At 37.4% G+C, this 21,343-nt stretch overlaps 1 protein-coding gene across 1 annotated transcript; it reads right to left on the bottom strand.

The window, feature by feature from the left end:
• Window positions 1-5,238: 5,238 nt before the first annotated feature.
• Window positions 5,239-20,567, bottom strand: Cgas (cyclic GMP-AMP synthase). The gene is made up of 5 exons (XM_026391362.2): window positions 19,890-20,567; window positions 13,668-13,887; window positions 11,142-11,384; window positions 6,741-6,843; window positions 5,239-5,590 (listed from the first exon to the last, which is right to left on the bottom strand). Exons 1-5 carry the CDS (start codon window positions 20,565-20,567, stop codon window positions 5,239-5,241), a joined length of 1,596 nt encoding a protein of 531 aa, XP_026247147.2.
• Window positions 20,568-21,343: the final 776 nt, after the last annotated feature.

Raw genomic sequence — 21,343 nt, 5'->3', positions numbered from 1 at the left:
TCAAGATATTTTAGAAATATGTTATTCAAGATGAAAAGAAGTTTTGAAACGTCCAGTAGTATGAAGAGACAGCTGATTCTTAACATAATAGTGTTTAAAAATGTAGAATCCAAAAAACCCCAGTACTTCAAAAAAAATGTAGATTTCAATATTTTATACTTTCTTTAATAAAATCAAAAGTATTTAAACTTGAGTTGAAATTTTTTTCATGGATATTTATAAAGGATGATGCAGAAGGTTTTCCTTTATTTAAAATATTTTTATTAAAAAGACTTTAAAAAATTCTCTGTAATGTTGTAAGGTCAGTCTTTAAAGAGTTCTTGTTCACATGTTATGACAGTAAAAAAGATAACTGTTAACAAAATAAATGTTAATTTCTGTGATAAAAAGGACAAGTTGAACTTTGTCTCTCTGTGTAGTACCTTAATTTTGTATTTGTAAGTAGTATTTTATTTGTGTGGGTTTTTTTTTCCTTTTCTTTTTGGTACTAAGGATTAAACCCAGGGGTGCTTAAGCATTGTCACATACCCAGCCCTTTTTATATTTTAATTTTGAGACAATGTCTTGCTAAATTGCTCTGGACCTTTCTAAATTGCTGTAGCTGGCTTTGAACTTGAGATCCTCCTGCCTCCGTCTCCCAGGCTTGCTCCACCATGCTTGGCACATATGCTTTTCTTAAATATACTTATTTTCTTAAATATACTTATTTTCTTAAATATACTTTCTTAAATTATACTTTACTTATTTGGAAATATGAATCAAGCAAATGAATTGTTTGAGACCAAAAATATGAAACAACCTGTTATCTTTATTTTAGCCCATCGATGTATGTTAACATCCCAGAAAACCAAATGGCATTTCCATAAACATTCCTTGATCACATTAATTATATTTTTCCCTTATACTTTTATGTTATCTTTTCCTCCATACATAAGTTAATATATATTTATTAATTTCTAGAATTTGTGCATTTATAATTATATTTGTGTATAATTAGTTTAGGCCTTCATTACAAATTATTCATTCAAGTCATGAGTTTCCTGGTGTTAACAGTAAGATTAACAAGAACTTAAGAGAAAAGGAAATAAAATTAACAAATGAATAACTTAGGAGACAAATTAGTGAAAACATAACAGCTGATTTTTAAAAAATATTTTTTAATTGTACGTGGACACAATATCTTTATTAATTTTTGTGTGGGGCTGAGGATCAAACCCAGTGCCTCATCCATGGTAGGGGAGTGCTGTACCACTGAGCCACAACCTCAGCCCCATAATAGCTGATTCTTCAGTAAGACTGATCCAGTACACAAGTTTCTGGTTAAGTCTAGGAATTGGGGGCTTAAAAGCATCAAATGATAAGAACACTGAGCATAATTATTGCCAACAAATATGAAAATTCTTCTAATCGATCATTTTGTGATTTCTTAATTACCACAATTTACTGAGAAGTTTAACTGAATCAAGACAAAACAAACATGAAAGGCAATCAAGGACCTTCAATAAGAGGATAAATTCCTATGTGCTTGATAGAACATTCAAAAAGATGAGTTTCTCCCAGGCATGGTGGTGCACGCTGTTAACCCCAGCTACTCAGGAGGCTGAGACATGAGGATTGCAAGTTTGAGGTCAGCTTCAGCAACTTAGCAAAAAATAAAAAGGACTGGAGGTGTAGCTGAGTGGTAAAGAAACCCTGGGATCAATGTTTAACAAAATTTTTAAAAGTTGAGTTTTCCAATTCATTCTATAAAGCTAAAGTGAAGAATGTTAATTTAACTCCGTAAAATATAAGCATATCCTCAGAATGTGATACAAGAAGGTAATGGTAATTGCCTCTGGATAAATGAGTGGCTGAATAATAATTGGGATTGATACTTTCATTGTGCTTATATATCCTTTGAATTTTGGCATTTGTATGTACCACTTATTTGAAGGGGATGCATCCAAAGACCCTCAGGTAACTACAACTAAATAATACTGAACCCTATATATACCTGTGATTAAGTTTAATCATAGGCACAAGAAGAGATGAGCAACAATAACAAGAAATAGTACTACTAAAGACTTGTTTGGGATGGTTTCCTTTCTTCTTGATCAACTTCAACGCTGTCTGAAATGTGGCAGCATTTTCTTTACTGACAGATTCAGCCTCTCCAGTAATTATTTTTCAGTCCAAATCTATTCCTGAATCTATCTAATAACCCTTTCCTTGCAGTAAATAGCTTGGTGCTGCTTGTTTCAGGGGTCCTTTACTGAGGTCATTTTATAGAAATAATGCTTTCTGTTATAAATGTTGCCATCATTTGAAACACATTTTCTGTTCATGCTTTCCATCACAATTTAATAATGTCTTTCCCATCTTAACTAATCACTTATTATGCACTGTGGCCATACCTTTGCATTTTTAGGTGCAACAGCAAAACCAGCATGATTTTTTTCATGACAATTTCACAGATGATTTGTTCTTACTGTAGATCTTAGCAACCTCCATGTATAATTTTTTTCTTTTCTCATAGAGATCTTTAGGCTTAAAATAGCATTTCATAGCCAGGCAGGGTGGCACATGCTTATAATCCCAGTGGCTTGGGAGGCTGGAGGCAGGAAGATTGCAAGTTCAAAGCCAGCCTCAGTAATGGCAAGGCACTAAGTAAGCAACTTGGTGAAACCCTGTCTCTAAGTAAAATACAAAATAGGGCCGGGAATATGGCTCAGTGGTTGAATGCCCAAGTTCAGTCCCCAGGACCAAAACAAAACAAAACAAACAAAAAAAAAAAACACTTCACAGCTTTGCTTTTGTGTGTCCAAATTACCAGCATCACTATTCTTGCACTTTATAATCATTATTAAATAAAATGAGGGTTACTTAAACACAAGTATTGATAACATTACAATTGATGTGATAACTAAGAAAGCTATAATAGGCATATACTGCATAGATATTCTAGACAAAGGGATGATTCATGTCCCATGCAGGATGGAGTAGGATGGCCCAGGACAGAGCAGGATAACACAAGTTTCATCATGCTGCCCAAAATTAATTAATTAATTTTAATTAAAATTTATGAATCATTTCTTTATTAATTATTATTTTTTGGACCAGGGATTGAACTCAGGCCTACTTAATGACTAAATTTTATCCCTAGCTCTCTCTATATTTTATTTATAGACAGTCTTGCTAAGATGTCCAGGCTGGCCTTGAACTTGGGATCCTCCTACCTCAGCCTACTGATTACAGGCATGTGCCACCATGCCAGGCAAAGAATAACTAAGAACTGGAAGATAGAAAAGAATCCAGATTGCAGTACAGAATGACAAAAAAAGTTGGAAACTACAAAGAAGGGGTAAGATAATAGAAAATTTAGTTAGATGACAGCTTTGAAGAATTAAGTTACTATCATGGACTTCCTATGTTGAGAGGCTCAGGTGGTAAGGAACATGGGCAACCTGCAGCTGACAGCAGAAATTAAAGCCCTCAGTCCTACAAATTCTGCCAACATGAGTGGCTCTTTCTCCTGTCTCAGATGCTGCCACAGTCCCAGCTAGTACCCTAATTATAGCTTCATGAGACCCTGAGCAGAGTCACACCCAGAATCCTGACCCATAGAAACTTTGAAATAATGAACATACATTGTTTTAAGCCACTAAGCTTGTGGTAACGTGTTACACAACAACAGGAAACTAATACAATCTGTTGTCCATCTACCACATTATCACCTTACAAGCACTCAGCCAGCTGTCCTATCTTCCCCATATAGTGATAATCATAATGTAGAGAAGGTTAATATAGTCAGTAGAAGATGAATAGTCAATTGTCATATGACAATTTTGCAAATAATTGAAACTCAACAATATTCTCAAATCAGACTATGATTTTTTTTTCCTTTCTCCTTCTTTCTCTTTTGTGTTTGTGTATGTGTACTGGAGATTGAACCCAGGGCCACATATACTTTTCTTTTTTTCTGTACATTTTTTATGATGTTAAATATAGCTTGAATTTTTTTGCTTGTTTGCCATTTCTCTTAGTACGTTCAAACACAGTAGGTTGTTAAGTATAAAGCACAAACTATAAACACAACTGATAAATTCAACTACACAAAAATTTAAAGCCTTGTTTACTAAAAGATAAGAAAAAAGATGGGAGACAACCCACATATAGAAGAAGTTATATACATAAACAGCAAAGGATAAGTATCCAAAACACAAAGAACTACAAAACAATGAGAAAAAGATAAACCAGATAATGTGTAAAATGTACCAACAGAAAAAGTTAAACATCAGTGCCCCTAGGTTGAGTGCTACTTGAATATATGTTTTGCCCCACACCCCTTTCTCTGAGTTTGGTAATATATGTATAACCCTTCCAGAAACACAGAAAAGTATTACTGAAAATAAAAATAAATAAAAGAAAATAAGTTTTATATACTTGGTCACATGTAGTAAAATATCCTACATTTTCCTATATGGTTATGTACTGAGATATATAGAGACAAAATAAAACTTAGTTTTTCATTTTCTTCTTTCTTATTCTAGCATATAGGACCAGACCAGACATTGCTTCCAAATATAGTAATGTGTGTACACACACACACACACACACACAAACACGTATTTTTGTGTGTGGTGATGGGGATCAAACTCAGGGCCTCCTGCACACAAGGTAAAAACCACATCCCCAAAGTCCCCAAAATATTTTAAGTTGAACAAAGCCTACCAATTTTATGGAAGCAAAAATCATTTTTACCACTGTTTCTCACAATCTTCCACATACCTATGCTAGGTAAGAACTGGTATTCAATAAGTGCTTGATGAATTTAGTTGTGGATGATATATATTTTATTCCTTTTCCACTTTCCAATCTGATAAAGTTTTTATTTCTTCATTTAATTTTATTATTTATTTATTATTTGAGACAGGGTCTCCCAAGTTGCCCAGGCTGGCCCTGAACTCCTATGCTCCTCCTGCCTCAGTCTCCTAAGTAGCTGGCATTATAAGTATGTACCACAGTGCCTAGTCTGGTAAAGCCGTTAGACTTTAAATACTTGCTTTGCTTTTTATTTCTTATCTAATCTCTTTTCTAGGATTGTCAATCCTTCACACTTTATCTACAACCCTTTATATTAGGGTCATTTATGACAAACTGAGAATGAATAATTAATTACATTCATTCTAGTCAATCATTGTTGGGCAATCCCAATTACTATAGTCACTTTGATTCTTATTTTTTTCTTAAAATAAAATTTCAAAATTCATTAAAAATTGGAAATCCATTGTTTCTTTCATATTCAATTTGTTTGCACAAAAATTCTTTACTTATTTTGTCAATGTGGTTTCGAGAGAATAGATTGACTACAGGAATAAAATAATGCTCCAGTTGTTCTGCCCTAAGACACTCAAGAAAGAATGCCACACAGTTATCAAAGCAGACTACTAGATTTTTGGGGTGCCACTGACTATCCTGTGGATCCTTGGTACATACATGCAGGAAGGCAGTTTTCACATGATAAGAGCAGAATTTATCCAGTTCTTTTCGGTCTTCAAACTTTTTTTTCAGCTGTTCCAAAAGGTATTTCATTAGTTTTAAACAATCTTTCCTGTCAAATAAAAAAGAAAGCCATTTACTTTTACTTATATACAACTTGTTTATTTCACAAAGGACCTCAGAATCTTACAGAAAAAAAAACATTTATAAACAGTAAAGATATATTAATATAATTAAGTATAATATAGTCACCTAAGCCTGATTATATTTTCAAATATATGCTTTGCCAAATATATGTTTTGAAGTTTCAAAAGCACATATTTCTTCTCTCTTTTCCAATCCTAGCTTAGACATTTTCTTCTATCATTGTTAATTCAACTAGGGCTGAGGATGTGGCTCAGTGGTAGAGCATTTGCCTGGCATGTACAAGGTTCTAAAGTTCAATCTCCAGTAAAACACACACACACACACACACACACACACACACACACACACACAGAATTAATTCAACTATGTAGAACTGACAGATATTTATATGACTCTTCTATTCCTTCGGTATCTATAAAACTTTTGTTTTGATTTTTATAAAATTATTTTATTTTGCTGGATTGTAAATATTTATCTTTATTTTGTTTATTTATTTTTATGTGGTACTGAGGATCAAACCCAGGGTCTCACACATGCGAGGCGGGCGCTCTACCGCTGAGCCACAACCCCAGCCCCTGATTGTAAATATTTATAAATATTTATTCAATTATTTAGGAGATGACAAAACTTAATATTATAAAATTACTTAGCCACATCAACAATATACTTTCCCGAATGCTTGCTTCAAAGTCTGCATATAAGGCTTTAAAGAACCTCTGTGCCTGAATGTTGGCCATTCATCATTTGAGGTTTTCTCATTTATGACCTTTAACTGATCAGCTTTAGAAACTCACATAAACAATTCTTTTTCCATCTCAGTTTTTTATGGTGTGTATGCTAAAGAGAAATAACTATTTAGCATGATTTCAAGTTTGGCCAGTCAGTTCCTAGCTTTCAATGCAGTCAAACCATTCCAAAGCAAGCACTAGTATCCAATAAGAGTAACCCTCTGCCTCCTCCCATTACATGGCATTACTATGCTCACACTTTCCCCAGGTCACCAAACCCTTCCCTGGCCCCCAACTCAATGATCATTTTTAGATGTGAGCTACAGAATCAACAAAAAACTAAACATATCACATATATTCTGCCATTTAACAAAATAAGGAAATTACCTGCAACATTTAACTCCATCAGTTTCACAACATGTTTTAGATTGTCCATGGTTGTTCAAAATGTCTTTTTCAATGTGAGAGAAAGAGAGCCGCCATGTCTCTTCTTAATTTCAAAAAGAAAAACAGAAAAGCACTTTATCAAGAGAATTCAAATCTAGACAACATGATATTTAAGTGTTTCTCTATTAAGATATTATTCTGAAGAAATCTAGAGAAAGACAGACCAAAAGAAGTGAACAAACATATAATTTAATTATACATTAAAATAAAGGCAGTGAAGCAAAGAAATGGACCTAAATGGGAAAAAAGTGGGAGAGTCCAGGAGGAAGTAGGGACTTAAAGCCAAGGTAAGATGTATTGCTTATTGATATAATGCCAAATTCAGTTTTGTTAATATTTTGTTTCAATAGTAATTTGAATCAACTGATTCAGTTTTTTGTATCATCCTTGCAAGTTTGGGTATTAATATAAAATAAATTGGGAAATATTTTCTTTCTATTCTTTGTGAGAGTTTGTGTAAGAGTAGAATGACATTCCCTGAGTCTTACCATGGCTTGCTCTTTTATTTAATTACTTTTTGGTACAGGAGAATTGAACCCAGGGGTGCCTAACCACTGAGCAACAACCTCAACCCTTTTTAAATTTTTTTTTAAATTTTAAGACAGTGTCTTGTCAAGTTGTTTGTCTCACTAAGTTACTAAGGCTGGCTTTGTACTTGTAATCCTCCTGCCTTAGCCTCCCAAGCCGCTGAGGTTACAGATGTGTGCCACTGGCTTGCTTTCTTAAACTCTAATCATTCTGGTACCTAGTTGTTTTTATATCAGTAATGCATGACTGGTTTATAATTAGAAAACTCAATAGATAAAATCTATCATATTAACAGAATAGAGGAGAGACATCACATCATCCTCTCAGGAGATGCAGAAAATATAGCTAATAAAATTCTATATTCGTTCATCATTTAAAACAAAAAATACTTCTCAGCAATTTGAGTTTAGCTGAGAGCTTGATCTAATAAAAAGGAGATTTTAGAAAACTAGAGCAACATGATAAAATGAGGTCAAAATTTGAAGGTTTCCCCTTGAAGTCAGAATAAAGGCAAGGATGTCTTCTATTTCTCCCCCCTGGTACTGGGTATGGAACCAGAGCCTTGTACACACTAGCCAAGCACTAAGCCACATCTCTAATGCTTTTGTCACAGTATCTCACTAAGTTGCCCAGGTTGGCCTCAAATTTGCAATTCTCCAGCCTTAGCCTCCTGAGGAACTGGAATTATAGGGGTGTATCACCATTCCTGGCCTGCTATCCCTATTTCTGTTCAACATGGATGTCCCAGAAAACACAAAAATGGAAGGAAAAACAGGGTTATACCACTGGAAAGAGAGAAACAAACTATCATTATTGGTAAATGATACAACTGTACATATAAAAATATAAGAAGGTATAAATAAATTTACAGAATTTATTTAAGAATTACCATCATAGCTGGACATGGTGGTGCATGCCTATAATCCCAGCAGCTCAGGAGGCTGAGGGAGGAGGATCAAAAGTTCAAAGTCAGGCCCAGCAACTTAGCAAGGCCCTAAGCAACTGAGCAAGACCATCTCTAATAAAGAAAAAAAGCTTTAAATAGATCAATTGCCTATGACTATAACTCTAACAAAAAAAAAATAACAACATTTTTGTAGAGAAAACTCAATACTTCAATTAGAGGTAGCAAGTGTGGTGGTGCACCCCTGAAATCCCAGCTACTTCAGAGGCTGAGGCAGGATGTTGGCAAGTTCAAGGCCATCCTGGGCAATTTAGTGAGACTTTGTCTTAAAAACAAAATAAAAAGGGCTAGGGGTGTGACTTAGTGGTAGAGTCTTCACACCTAGTAGGTATGAGGTCCTCAGTTTGATGTCCAGTACCACCAAAAAAAAGAAGCACTTGAGGAAATTCAAATAAATGGAGACATGCACTTGTTCACATGACCAAAGATTCATTATTTTTAATATATCAAGTCTTGACAATTTTATCTACACATATAATGTTATCTTAATCAAAATTCCAAAAATTGTTTTTGTGGGGAACTTGATAAGCTGATTCCAATGTATACATGAAAATGCCAAGGGTCAATAATATCTAAAATACCACTGAAGAACAAATTTGTAGAACTTTCCCTACCAGATATTAAGGTCAATTATAAAGCTATATTATGTATGACAAAGTGGTACTAGTGCAAGGATAGATCAAAGTTTTTTCTCTCCTTTTTTGTGGTGGTAAGTGTCAAAGCTAAGACCTGGTGCTCTACCATTAAGCTATACCCCAGCCAAGATGTTAATGGAACAAAATAGTGCAGGCATAGCTACCTAAACATTCAGTCATATGTGCTCCTTGCAAAACAGTAAACAGATCAGTGGTCGCCAGGGGTTTGGAAGGGGAAGGGTGGAAATGATGAAGCATAGGACTTTTTAGGAAAGTAAAACTATTATAGAGGGGCCAATACATATCCAATGTATTTGTCAAAATTTGTGCTGTGTATTGACTCAACACAGAGTCAACCCAAATTATGCAAATTTTTTAAAAAGCACTTGACAGCTGAGCACCATGGTACATACTTATAACTCAGGAGACTAAGGCAGGAGGATCTCAAGTTTGTGGTCAACCTCAGCAATTTAGCAAGTCCCTAAGCAACTTAAAGAGACTCTGTCTCAAATCTTTTTAAAAAGGGGGTACTTTACACTGAGGATGTAGCTCAGTGGTAAAGTACCCATGTATTCAGTTTCTAGATGAACAACAACAATAAAACAAAACAAAAAACCACTTAGGATGTCAGGATAGGTAATAACATAATTCAGGGTGTGCTCTAATTATAAAGAAAGAAACTCTAATTATATTAGATATATGAAACAACCTGGGGAAAAAGATGCTTTTCTTTATAAATTAACTCAGAGTCTAAGACTAAAGGCAAAAGGCACTACACAAGCTCTATACTGTAATCATAACTGTTTCCCATAGGAGAATTGTTTCACAATTCTGAAACAAGTATATCTGTATATTAGAATCGAAGAATTAAATAATCGAGTGGCTCATGGTGTGGGCCAGTGTTTTCAATGTCAGAATGAGAGGTTATAAATAACAGAGAAGGACAGAAAGATCCATGTAGCAATGGATTATAGTTCAGATATCAGTATGACTTCATGTATAACTTAACAATACAGGGGGCTACATATAGAAATATTTATAGATATGTATAAATACAAGGGTTAGTGTGCACATGTTTCCTTGCTTCACCAAGCGAGGGGGATGACACCCTAGTAGTGATGAGCACACCTATCACCCAGATCTTGGTTTCTACCACATTCTCCAATAAAAAGATCCAGACGTCCTTGGGTTCCAGGACAGAAGCAGGCCATATACAAGATAAGCCTGGATCTCATAGTGCTTGAAAGTGAAGAAGTGTGCAAAAAAGAGTGAGGGGATTATGTCAAAAGGACCCAGAAGTTAACTAAAAGAGCTCCTCATGGCTAAAGCTGAAACACTCTAAGCAACAAACTAAATAAAGTATTATTATGTTATAGCCCAAAGTATGAAACAAATATCCCCTTGTCCATCCTGATAAATAAATAAAAAACTGAAGAGACAAGTCTCCATACAGAAAAATCCCAAATATTTCATGTAAATACAGATGCTCCTTGACTTATGATGAGATGATGTCCAGAAAACCCATTGTAAACAGAAAATATCATAAATTCAAAATGCATTTAATAGCTCCAAGTGAATATGATGGCTTAGCCTAGTCTAAGAATACTTACATTAGTCTATTTAAAAAAAAAAAAAAAAGGTTCAAGGGGCTGGGGTTGTGACTCAGTGGTAGAGTGCTCGCCTAGCATGCACGAGGCACTGGGTTCGATCCTCAGCACCATATAAATGTAAAAATAAAGATATTGTGTCCACCTAAAACTTAAGAATAAACACTTTTTAAAAAAAGGTTCAGGGGCTGGGGATGTGGCTCAAGCGATAGCACGCTCGCCTGGCATGCGTGCGGCCCGGGTTCGATCCTCAGCACCACATACCAACAAAGATGTTGTGTCTGCCGAGAACTAAAAAAAAATAAATATTAAAAAATTCTCTCTCTCTCTCTCTCTCTGTCTCTCTGTCTCTCTCTCTCTCTCTCTGTCTCTCTCTTTAAAATAAAAAATAAAAAAAGGTTCAAATGAAGCTTACTACAACTGCTTAATAATACGACTATAACTACGCCTTTTCAGTTCTTTCTCTCACTCTCGTCTTGTAACCTATTTATCCTAATGGCTCTTGCAATGCCAACAGCATTAGTTGTCTGTGGGTCTTCTACTGTCCCACCAGAAGACATTTCCAAACTCCTTTATGAGTTCATGTTTAACTTCACATTTAAAATACCTTGAAAACCGTTTCCTTTTTTTGCATGCTTGGGTACGAGGTAAAATGGCTGTCGTCTTAGATTGGTCCTAACTTTTGCTCCAAGCCAGTTATTGATGGGCAGACCTTTCTGTGTGTTAGCAGGCCAGCTACTTTTTGATTCCAAAGCCAGAATTATATCCACAAATATTTCTTCAGATTTTCTAATAACAAGTGTTACAGCAGGACTCCCTGGTTTTTTCTTCTCCATAGTGATGTCTATATCTGTTTAAAAATATAGAAGGAAAGAAAAGGCTTATTGATTCAATTTTCCCTGGAAAAAATCGGGCAAAGTGATATAACTGTAATTGAAGATCTAAGTATAAGATGAACATTAGTTCTAAAACATAAAATTACCCCACGAGGCAGGGTGTTTTACTCATTTAACCCATATTTATTAATACCTATGATTGGTAGGTGTTATCAAGATTCTGTCTAGCACATATGAGGAGGGACCCCTAAAGACTTGGGATTTGAGAGTGTTGTAATTGAATTTTCATTTAGAATTGTGGATACCAGTTTGTAAGGAAGCCTGAAAAGGAGACATATGAGTGGCAGGGAAGAGAGAGACCTGAGAGCAGACCACACCAATAGCCAGGCACAGAGCAGTGAGCATCAAGAAGGGGAGTAGAAATGAGAGCAATAAGAGGTTCAAATCAGGGCTGGGATATAGAGCAGTGGTAGAAAGCTCACCTAGCATGTGCAAAGCCCTGGGTTTGACCCCCAGCCTCCCTCAAAAGAATGTTTTTTGAGAGTAGCCTGAGTAAGTAATGAGATCCCACCTCTAAATAAATAGAATAAAGAGGTTTAAATCAACAGAACTAGATGGTAGATACACTGAGTGTGTGAGGTGCGGATGAAAGTAGGAGCCCGGGATTCTATCCTAGATTTTGGCCTGAGAAAGGGCTGATGTTGATTCCATTCCCCAAAACAAAAAGCAGGGGGAAGAAAAATCAGGCCAATATGAAATTCACTTTAGACATCATGAGCTCTAAGTGCCCAATCAGATATAGGCACTGGAAAGGTGGCTGTTGGTGGTCCTGCTTTAGCCTTCCTGAGTCGCTGGAATCATACTGTGCACCATTGTGCAAATGCTTGTAGTTTGGATCTTTTTTTTTTGGGGGGGGGGGGGGTTGCTGGGGATCAAATCCAGGGCCTTGTGCATGCAAGGCAAGCACTCTACCAACTGAGCTATATCCCTAGCCCCTATAGTTTGAATCTTAAGGATCCTCTAAAAATCCATGTGGTAAAGGTTCAGGGAGGCACTACTTGGAGGTGGTGGAAACTTTAGGTGGTGGAGCCTTGTGGGTGGTCTTTAAGTCACTGGGCCATCCCCTTCAGGTGGACTGTGGGACCCTGCCACCTTTCTCTTTATCTTTTTTTACTTCCTGGGCAGGAAGTGACTGGTTTTGCTCTACCTCATGTGACTGAAGCTCAAATAAATCTTAATCTTTATAAACTGATACTCTCAGGTATTATTATAATACCAGAAAGCTAACCAACAAAATGTTCTTCCTCAGTTCTTCTGGTCCTAGAAAAAGGTACGATCTAGAAACCTGGGAACCATCTTAATTTAGTCCTTTCTCTCACCCCCTACTATTAATCTAGATGCAAGTACTGCCACAGTTTGGATCTGCTTCCTTTTCTCCATCCCTAGCACTCAATGCCTATTCATCTAAGCTACTTCAAGTATTAAAACATTTTCCTATTTGCCTTCTTATATGTCTCCATGGAAGCCTTAGTAAACTTTTTTTAACTTTATTTTTTGTATGTATGTATATGTATATATATGTGTATGTATGTGTATATATATATATATATATATATATATATATATATATATATATATATCTTTTACGTGGTGCTAAGGATTGAACCCAGGGCATCACTCTACACTCAGGTGTAGGCAAGTGCTCTATACCTGAGCCACAACCCTAGCCCCCGAGTAAACTTTTAAAGATACAAAGTCAATCATTACTCCTTGATTAAAACCTGGATTCTCAATGAAAACAGAGTAACATCTAAATCCTTTTCCAGGATTGTCAAGTCTTTCCTGAATGTTGCCCCTGCCTGTCACTCCTCCCCTTGTTCACACATTTTGTTCCTTGAGGTGGCCAGGTTCTTTGCTGCTTCCAGGTCATGCTCCACTCCAGTACACACCCCAGATCATTCACTGCAATTCAGTGTTATGTTATTTATACTGTGGCTCTACTAGATTATGAGCTTCAAAAGGGGATCCCACCAATTTTACTCAGGCACATTTATCCAGTGACACAGGCAGCAGTTTAGTAAGTACTCAATGGAAACCAAAAGAGAGCCAGTCAACACTTAAGAAGAATACCAAGAAGATGCATCAAATGAAAACCAATGGTAAAGAAGCTGTTTCTAGAAGGAAATAGTAATCAACAGTCTGTGGCAGAGAAGTTAAAAAAAAAAAAAAAACCAGTCAGGAGAAGGTAATTTCTGAGTAGCATTAGACCTTTAAGAATCAAAAGCCAAAAATCTTACCTTTGATATTTTTAATTTCATCTTTAATGATTTTCCTAAACTTTAACAGCATCTTAGAAGCTGACAATATTTCCTCTTCTACAAAGTGCTTCAGAGGATTTCCTTTGGGATTTCTTTTGAACTTCACGAAGTAATGAGCACCACTATCACAATATTCTTCTAGCTGAATTCTGGGGACTTCCAGTTTAAACATGACATCAAATTCATTAGGTGCAGAAATCTAAGAAATAGTAAAAATAGAACTGAAATGTATACTTGTGAATATGTTCCAAGTAAATGCAATTTTTTTCTTGAAATTTCCACTTGGAATCCTATTTTGAAAAGCAAGATTTTTAATATTTATGCCCTTTGGGAGTGGGACTACTGAAGCTGTCGATAGATGGAAGAGTATTACTGGTTTTAGTATGTAGGTTCTACTCTCAATTTTTTCTTTTTTCTTTTTTTATCATAAGAAAGCATTATTTTTATAATTAAAATAATTTTAAATGTAAGCTTTTGGAATCTATACCAGGTGAGGTTTTTTAGTTTGAAGCTTAATAAAATTACAAACCTTTAATGTGCTACCTTTTACACCATAAGATAGACACTGCAGCGACCCTCCTGTCACAATGTTCTCAAAAATGTGTATAACTACCTCCTGGCCACCTAAGCAAGGGCTGTCTCTATGGCTGCCAGCCATCAAATGAGTGTGAGCTCCAAGTCATGCACTACCTATGAACTACAGTATTTGCAGGAGCCTCAAAGAATCTTCTTTTTCATCCTTATAACAATAATTACAGCAATCATAATAAATATTTTCCTTTGTTAAAAATATCACAAGTATTAATTTAGCTCGTGTCTTTAGTTTTAAGTACTTCGATTAGACTGTACTATTCAATACAGAACAGAGTAACCATGTCAGACCTGGTGGCACATGTCTATAATCCCAGCTACTCAGGAGGCTGAGGCCAGAGGATCACTAGTTAGAGGCCATCCTGGCAACTTAGCGATACTAAAATTAAAAAAATGAAAAGGCATGGGGATGTATCTCAATTGTAGAGTACCACTGGGTTCAGTCTCCTGCACACACAAACACACACAAAATCAAGTAACCAACATGTCTATTAATCACATGAAATGAGATATATTATGTAATGGACTCCCCAAATCCATATGTTGGAGCCCGAACCCTGAATGTGACTCTATTTAAAAATAGGGCTTTTAGGAAGTAATTAAGGTTAAATAAAGTCATAAGAGTGGGGCCCTAAACCTGACAGAATTGGTGGCCTCTTCAGAGGAAGATCACATGCACACATATGCACATGCACGGAGACAACCATCTGCACAGCATTAAGAAGGTCCCCACTGGAACCTGACCAGGCCAGCATGCCGATCTCAGACTTTCAGTGTCTAGAACTGTGAGACATTTATATTTCTGTTGTTTAAGCCATCCAGTCCATGGTATTTTGTCATGGGCAGCCAAAGCTGAGACATACTGTGAGGTGAAACAAACACTTGGAGGACATGAGTAGGCATGGTGAAGAGCCTCCCCAAATCTGCTCTTCCATAAGAACACAGGCAGAAATCATAAAATTCAGCTTTTTCAGAACTCTACAAATTAACTAAAGGGTTACAACAAACCAAGGAGGATATATTCAAGAAAAAGAATCCTGAGCTTCGAAGCATTCTAACTTGCCTATGTCTATCCCCAGCACCACAAACCTTCCCTCCTCATTCCTACTTCCTGTCAGTTACTTTCCACCAAGGGTTATTCTGACTTCTAGAAGGGTACATACTATATGATTCCTTTCTTAAGACTTTGCCTCCTTGGGAAAGTCATAAGAAAGGAATAAAACAGTATGTATCCTTCCAAATCTGATTTCATTCAACATTGTGAAATTCAATGTTTTGTTGTGTTTATTGGTAATTTGGTTTTTTTCACTCCATATACTATTCTGTTGAAGTAATATCAAATATGTTCACTCATTCTTTTGACAGATATTTGGGTCATTTTCACTTTTGTTTTGGTGTTAGGGATCAAATCCAGGGCCTGTCACCTGCTAGGCACGTGCTCTACCATTGAGCTACACTCCCAGCCAATCCAGTTTTTAACTATTACAAATAATACTTCTCTGAGCATTCTCTTATATATCTTTTGTGGAAATTACACTCGTTTCTATTGAATGTATGCCCAGGAGTGAAACTGTTGGACCAGAGAGTAGACATTACTTTAATTTCAGAAGAAATTACCAATTTTCTAAAGAGGTAGTACCAAAATCCCTTCCCATCAGTGTTAAGAGAATTTCTGTTTCCCCCATATATTCTCCAACACTGGAACTGTCAAGTTTTTGTTGTTGCTGTTGTTTTTAATTTTAACCATCATTATGGCTTTAATTTGCATTTTCCTAACAATTACTGATGCTATATACCTTTCACGTTTATTGCTATTTGTATACTAACCTATCTGTTCAATTCATTTGCCAATTTTAAATTGATTTATCTTTTTTTTTTTTTTTTTTTTTTGGTATGGGGCACTTTACCACTGAGCTACATTCCCAGCGGGCCCTACCCCTTCACCCCCACCGATTCCCACCCCCCCCTTTGGAGACAAGAGTCTTGCTAAGTTGCTCAGGGCCTCACCAAGTTGCTGAGACTGACCTTGAACTTGAGATCCTACTGTCTCAGCCTCCTAAATTGCTGGAGATTATAGGCATAAGCCACTGTGCCCAGCCTGGTTAATCTTTTTTTGTTGATTTGTATAAATCCTTTGTCAAATATATGTATTATAAATATCTTCTTTCCAGTTGTGTGAGCTTTCACTTTCTCAGTGGTCTTTTTGATGAGAAGTTCTTTAATTCTAATGAAGTCCAAAATATTTATCATTTATGGGTAGCAGCCTTAGTGTCCTGTTTAAGAAATATCTTCACATCCCACAGCTAAGAAGATATTGTCTATGCTTTCTTTTAAAAGCTTTATTGTCTTTATTTTTCACTTTTAGATCTATGTTACATTTCAAATTAATTCTAGTGTGTGATGTGCAATAGGGGTCAATGTTCATGGATGTCCCATTTGGATATCCAACTGACCCAGAACCACTTTTTGAAAGGTCACCCTTTTCCCTATCAAATTCCTTGATGTATATTTTGTGTGCTATATTCAATTACATGTGTAGGTCTATTTCTGGACTTTCTTTTCAATTGGCTTTCTGTTTATAATTGCACCAATTAACACCTGTTTAATTAGGATAGTTTTGACTGTAGTAACTTGTACTCTTTTAGAAGGTAAATCCTCCAACATTTTCTCCTTTCGGTTGCCTTGCATACTAAGTCCTTTGCATTTCCATATAAATCTTTTAATCAGGTTGTCAATTTAAACAGAACAGTGAGTGGATTTTGACTGAGATTGTACTGAATCTATAGATCAATCTAAGGAAATGTGAACATGATATAACTTTCTATTATTTAATTCCTTCTCAAATGGTTTAAGTTTTGAGTATCTTCAGATAAAGCATTAATTTGCAGAATACACAGAGAACTCAAAAAACTTAACAGCAGAAAAATAAATAACCCAATCAATAAATGGGGAAAGGAAATAAACAAGCACTTCACAGAAGAAGAAATATGAATGGTCAACAAATATATGAAAAAAAATTCAACATCTCTAGCAATTAAAGAAATGCAAATTGAAACTACACTAAGATCCCATCGCACTCCAGTCAGAATGGCAGTCATAAAGAATACAAGGAACAGGGCTGGGGATGTGGCTCAAGTGGTAGCGTGCTCGCCCGACATGCATGCGGCCCGGGTTCGATCCTCAGCACCACATACAAACAAAGATGTTGTGTCCGCTGAAAACTAGAAAATAAATATTAAAAATTCTCTCTCGGGGCTGGGGATGTGGCTCAAGCGGTAGCGCGCTCGCCTTGTATGCGTGCGACCCGGGTTCGATCCTCAGCACCACATACCAACAAAGATGTTGTGTCCGCCGAGAACTAAAAAATAAATATTAAAAAAAAAATTCTCTCTCTCTCTCTCTCTCTCTCTCTCTCTCTCTCTTAAAAAAAAGATATAGGCTTTTTTTAAAAAAAAAGAAGAAGAAGAATACAAGGAACAGTAAATGTTGGCGAGGATGTGGGGAAAAGGGTGTACTCATACATTGTTGGTGGAACTGCAAATTGGTGCAGCCACTATGGAAAGCAGTATGGAGGTTCCTTAGAAAACTTGGAATGGAACCACCATTTGACCCAGTTATCCCATACCTTGATCTAAACCCAAAGGACTTAAAAATAGCACACTACAGTGATGTTTATAGCAGCTCAATTCACAATAGCCAAGCTATGAAAACAACCTATGTGTCCTTCAACAGAAGAATGGATAAAGAAAATGTGAGATATATATATATATAATATATATATATATATATATATATATGTGATGGAATATTACTCAGCCATAAAGAAGAATGAAATTATGGCATTCACCAGTAAATGGATGGAACTGGAGAGTATCATACTAAGTGCAATAAGTCAATCCCAAAACACCAAAGGCTGAATGTTCTCTCTGATTTGTGGATGCTTACCCAAAATGAGGGAGATTGGGGAGGGAATAATAGAAATAGACTAGACTAGACAAAGGGAAACAAAGGGAAGGGAGAGGGGAGGAGAATAGGACAGACAGTAGAATTAATTGGTCATAACTTTCCTAGCCTTGTATTTGTATACACAATCAGGATAACTCCACACCATGTACGACCACAAGAGTGAAAACCCAATAGACTAAGTTACACTTTATGTATGTATATTCTGCCAAAATATATTCTACTGTCATGTATAACTAAGAATAATTTTTTTAAAAATTTGAGTGTCTTTAGGAAGATATTCAAAGATGAGTATGGATCCTGAAAGATCCTGGCGCCTAAGCCTCAACTTCTCCAGCACAGCCGGGGGGCTCCCATCCTTTCTTCTGGAGCCCATTTATTTATTCATTGCCATGAAATGCTTGTGTTAAGCCTTAGAAATAAAGTATGCATAATATTAACCTGTTCTTTCTTGTGTGCTTTTTATAAAAACACCAAAGAGGAAAGGAAAGAGTTTAAAATCCTAAAACTGTAAATCTAGCTTTTATAATCATCCACCTACTGGAAGAGAACATCAGTTGCATAAAGCTAATATATAACTTTAAAATAAATTATGATTACTTAATGAACATATATTATCTCTATTTCTGTACATGATTTTACTGAGTTCAAGGAGATACATAGGGGCTGGGGCTGTAGCTCATTGGTAGAGTGCTTGTCTAGCATGTGTGAGGTACTGGGTTCCATCCTCAGCACCACATAAAAATAAATAAAACAAAGGTATTGTGTCCATCTACAATTAAAAATATTAAAAGAGAGAGAGAGAGAGAGAGAGAGAGAGAACTTACTGGCCAGACCAAAAACACAATCAAAGGAATCTGACACTGGTCAGGAAACAAACTTCTGGCAGGAGCTTGCTCCCAAACCTTCAATTTATAGCAACATGTTACTCTAGTAACTCAACTATCCACGAACAAATGGAGCTGTGGAACACACACTTAAAAGCAATTATATCAGATATGTGTTTAGAAATTATGCTTTCTAGTAGATGTAGAACATTTTTTCTTAATTAAAAAAAAAAATCACTCACTATGAGCTTTCCACGACATCTGTACAAGATTTTGGAAAGAGACACGAGGCCCTGGGTTCAATCCCCTGAAGTGGCAATGAAAGAAAATTGAAGAGAGAGGGAGGGGTCTCTTGGAGTGGGAGTCTGTAGGGATGAGGGAAGACTGAAGATATTTTTCCACCTCATAGGAAAAAGTTTCTTAAGTTAATTTGGTGGGATTTTTTTACAGACAACTTCAAATGATTCAAGTCGGAATCTGACTTGGGACCTCAGATCAACACCAACCACACATGGAATTATTAAAGGAACTAGGTATGTAATCTGTTGGCATGAATGAATCTATAAATTTGAATTCCTTCAAAGCAGGGTCTGGAGAGTAGCTGGCAATCAGTATCTGTGGGTTGCATGGGAATGTAGAGATGAATAAATGAACCGACAATTGCTTGTGGTTCTAATTAGAGCTGTGTCACAAGCCACGGAAGAATAAGAGTCAGAGTTACCTCCGAAGAGAAGTCAGGGATCCCGAGTCAGGGGAAGTGGGGAATACGAGACTGGGGAAACGGGTGAGGAAGTCGCACCCCGAAAGCTGTGTAGCTCACCTTCACGCGCTCGTAGTAGCTCCCCGTGCGCAGCAACTCGACACCTTTGAACTCGGAATCGAAGTCCTGCAATCTCCTAAGCAGGTGGTCCACGACCTTGTTCACCACCTCGGCTGCGGCTGAGATTTCCTGGCGCCTGAGCCTCAACTTCTCCAGCACAGCCCGGGGCTTCCAGCCGCCAGACGCCCCTTCCTTCCCTCCCAGACTCGGGGCCCGGAGCGGCGGGACGGAGCAAGGCACTTCCGTGGGTTCAGGCTGGGGTCTCTGTTCCCGAGCCGAACGCGCGCCTCCCTCGCGGCGAGACCCTGCCCTGGGAAGGGGCGGCCCCAGGGCCGGAGGGAGCTCCATTGCCTGGGCTGGAACCGTGCGGGACTCGGCTCGGTCGGTGCTACTAAAGCCCGAGGGCGGCGCACCCTTCGCGCGCAGAGATGGCTTTTTCGATCGGGCTCCGGGAGCACGTTCCAGCAGCTTCTCCTGGGGATCCCGAGCGCTCTGGGTCTGCAAGGATTGGGACTCCCGGACAGGGCCGCCCTTTCCCACGGGTCCAGCGGCCCGGGAAGCAGCGGGAGCCTCGCCAGGCTGGGTCAGGGCTACCCTCGTACCCGGCTCCGAAGCCTTGCGGGTGGCAGCTCCGGCTTTCGAAGTTATCTGAGTCGCCTTTCTGCGTCCGGGGTCCATGGCTGGTGCTCTCTGTGGCTCGAAAGAAGAGTCGACTTCGGGAAAAGGCCACGGAAGGAGGAACTTGCAATGACTGGTAGAAATGAAACTTAAAAATGTGGCGCGAACGCAGCGTCTGCGGCCTGGAAGCTGGCACCGGGAGGGAAAACCACACCGGGAGGTCACGCGGAGCCACGCCCCCGCCGGGAAGTGGCGGGCTCTCCATCGCCAGGTCGCCTGGCAAGTGCAGGCAGTGCCAAAGGCTTAGGGAACACAGGTAACTTCCTCAAGGACTTTGAGGACCAAACACATTTGCTGGCACACAGTTTAAAACTATTTTGAAAAAACTGCATATTTTTTAACATTTTAAGTTGACAGAGAAACTTTTTTAATGTAAGTTTAAATAGGAGTATCTTGTTATTTTTAATGGGAAATAGAAAATACTAAAACTTTACAAGATAGAATAAGGATTGAAGTATTTCACTTTTATTTGACTTTGTTTTACGACATACTTTTTGTAATATTTTCTTTTTAGTTGTAGATGAACGTGCTATCTTTGTTAATTTTTTTTAATGTGGTGCTGAGGATAGAACACAGTGCCTCACATGTGTGAGACAGGCACTCTACCACTGAGCTATAGCCCCAGCCCAACTTTTTTTTTTTTTTTAAGCATACAAAATCTTAAAGTTTCTACCCACAAGTCCTGGCTTTTTTGATTGATTGGTTGATTTTATATGAGGTTTAACCCAGGGCTGGCACCTGCTTGGGCAAGTGCTGTATCACTGAAATACATCTCC

The sequence above is a fragment of the Urocitellus parryii genome, chromosome 8, assembly GCF_045843805.1.
Source record: "Urocitellus parryii isolate mUroPar1 chromosome 8, mUroPar1.hap1, whole genome shotgun sequence".
Lineage (NCBI taxonomy): Eukaryota > Metazoa > Chordata > Mammalia > Rodentia > Sciuridae > Urocitellus > Urocitellus parryii.
The sequence above is the reverse complement of the archived record's forward strand: the minus strand, read 5'-3'. Positions and strand labels throughout refer to the sequence as shown.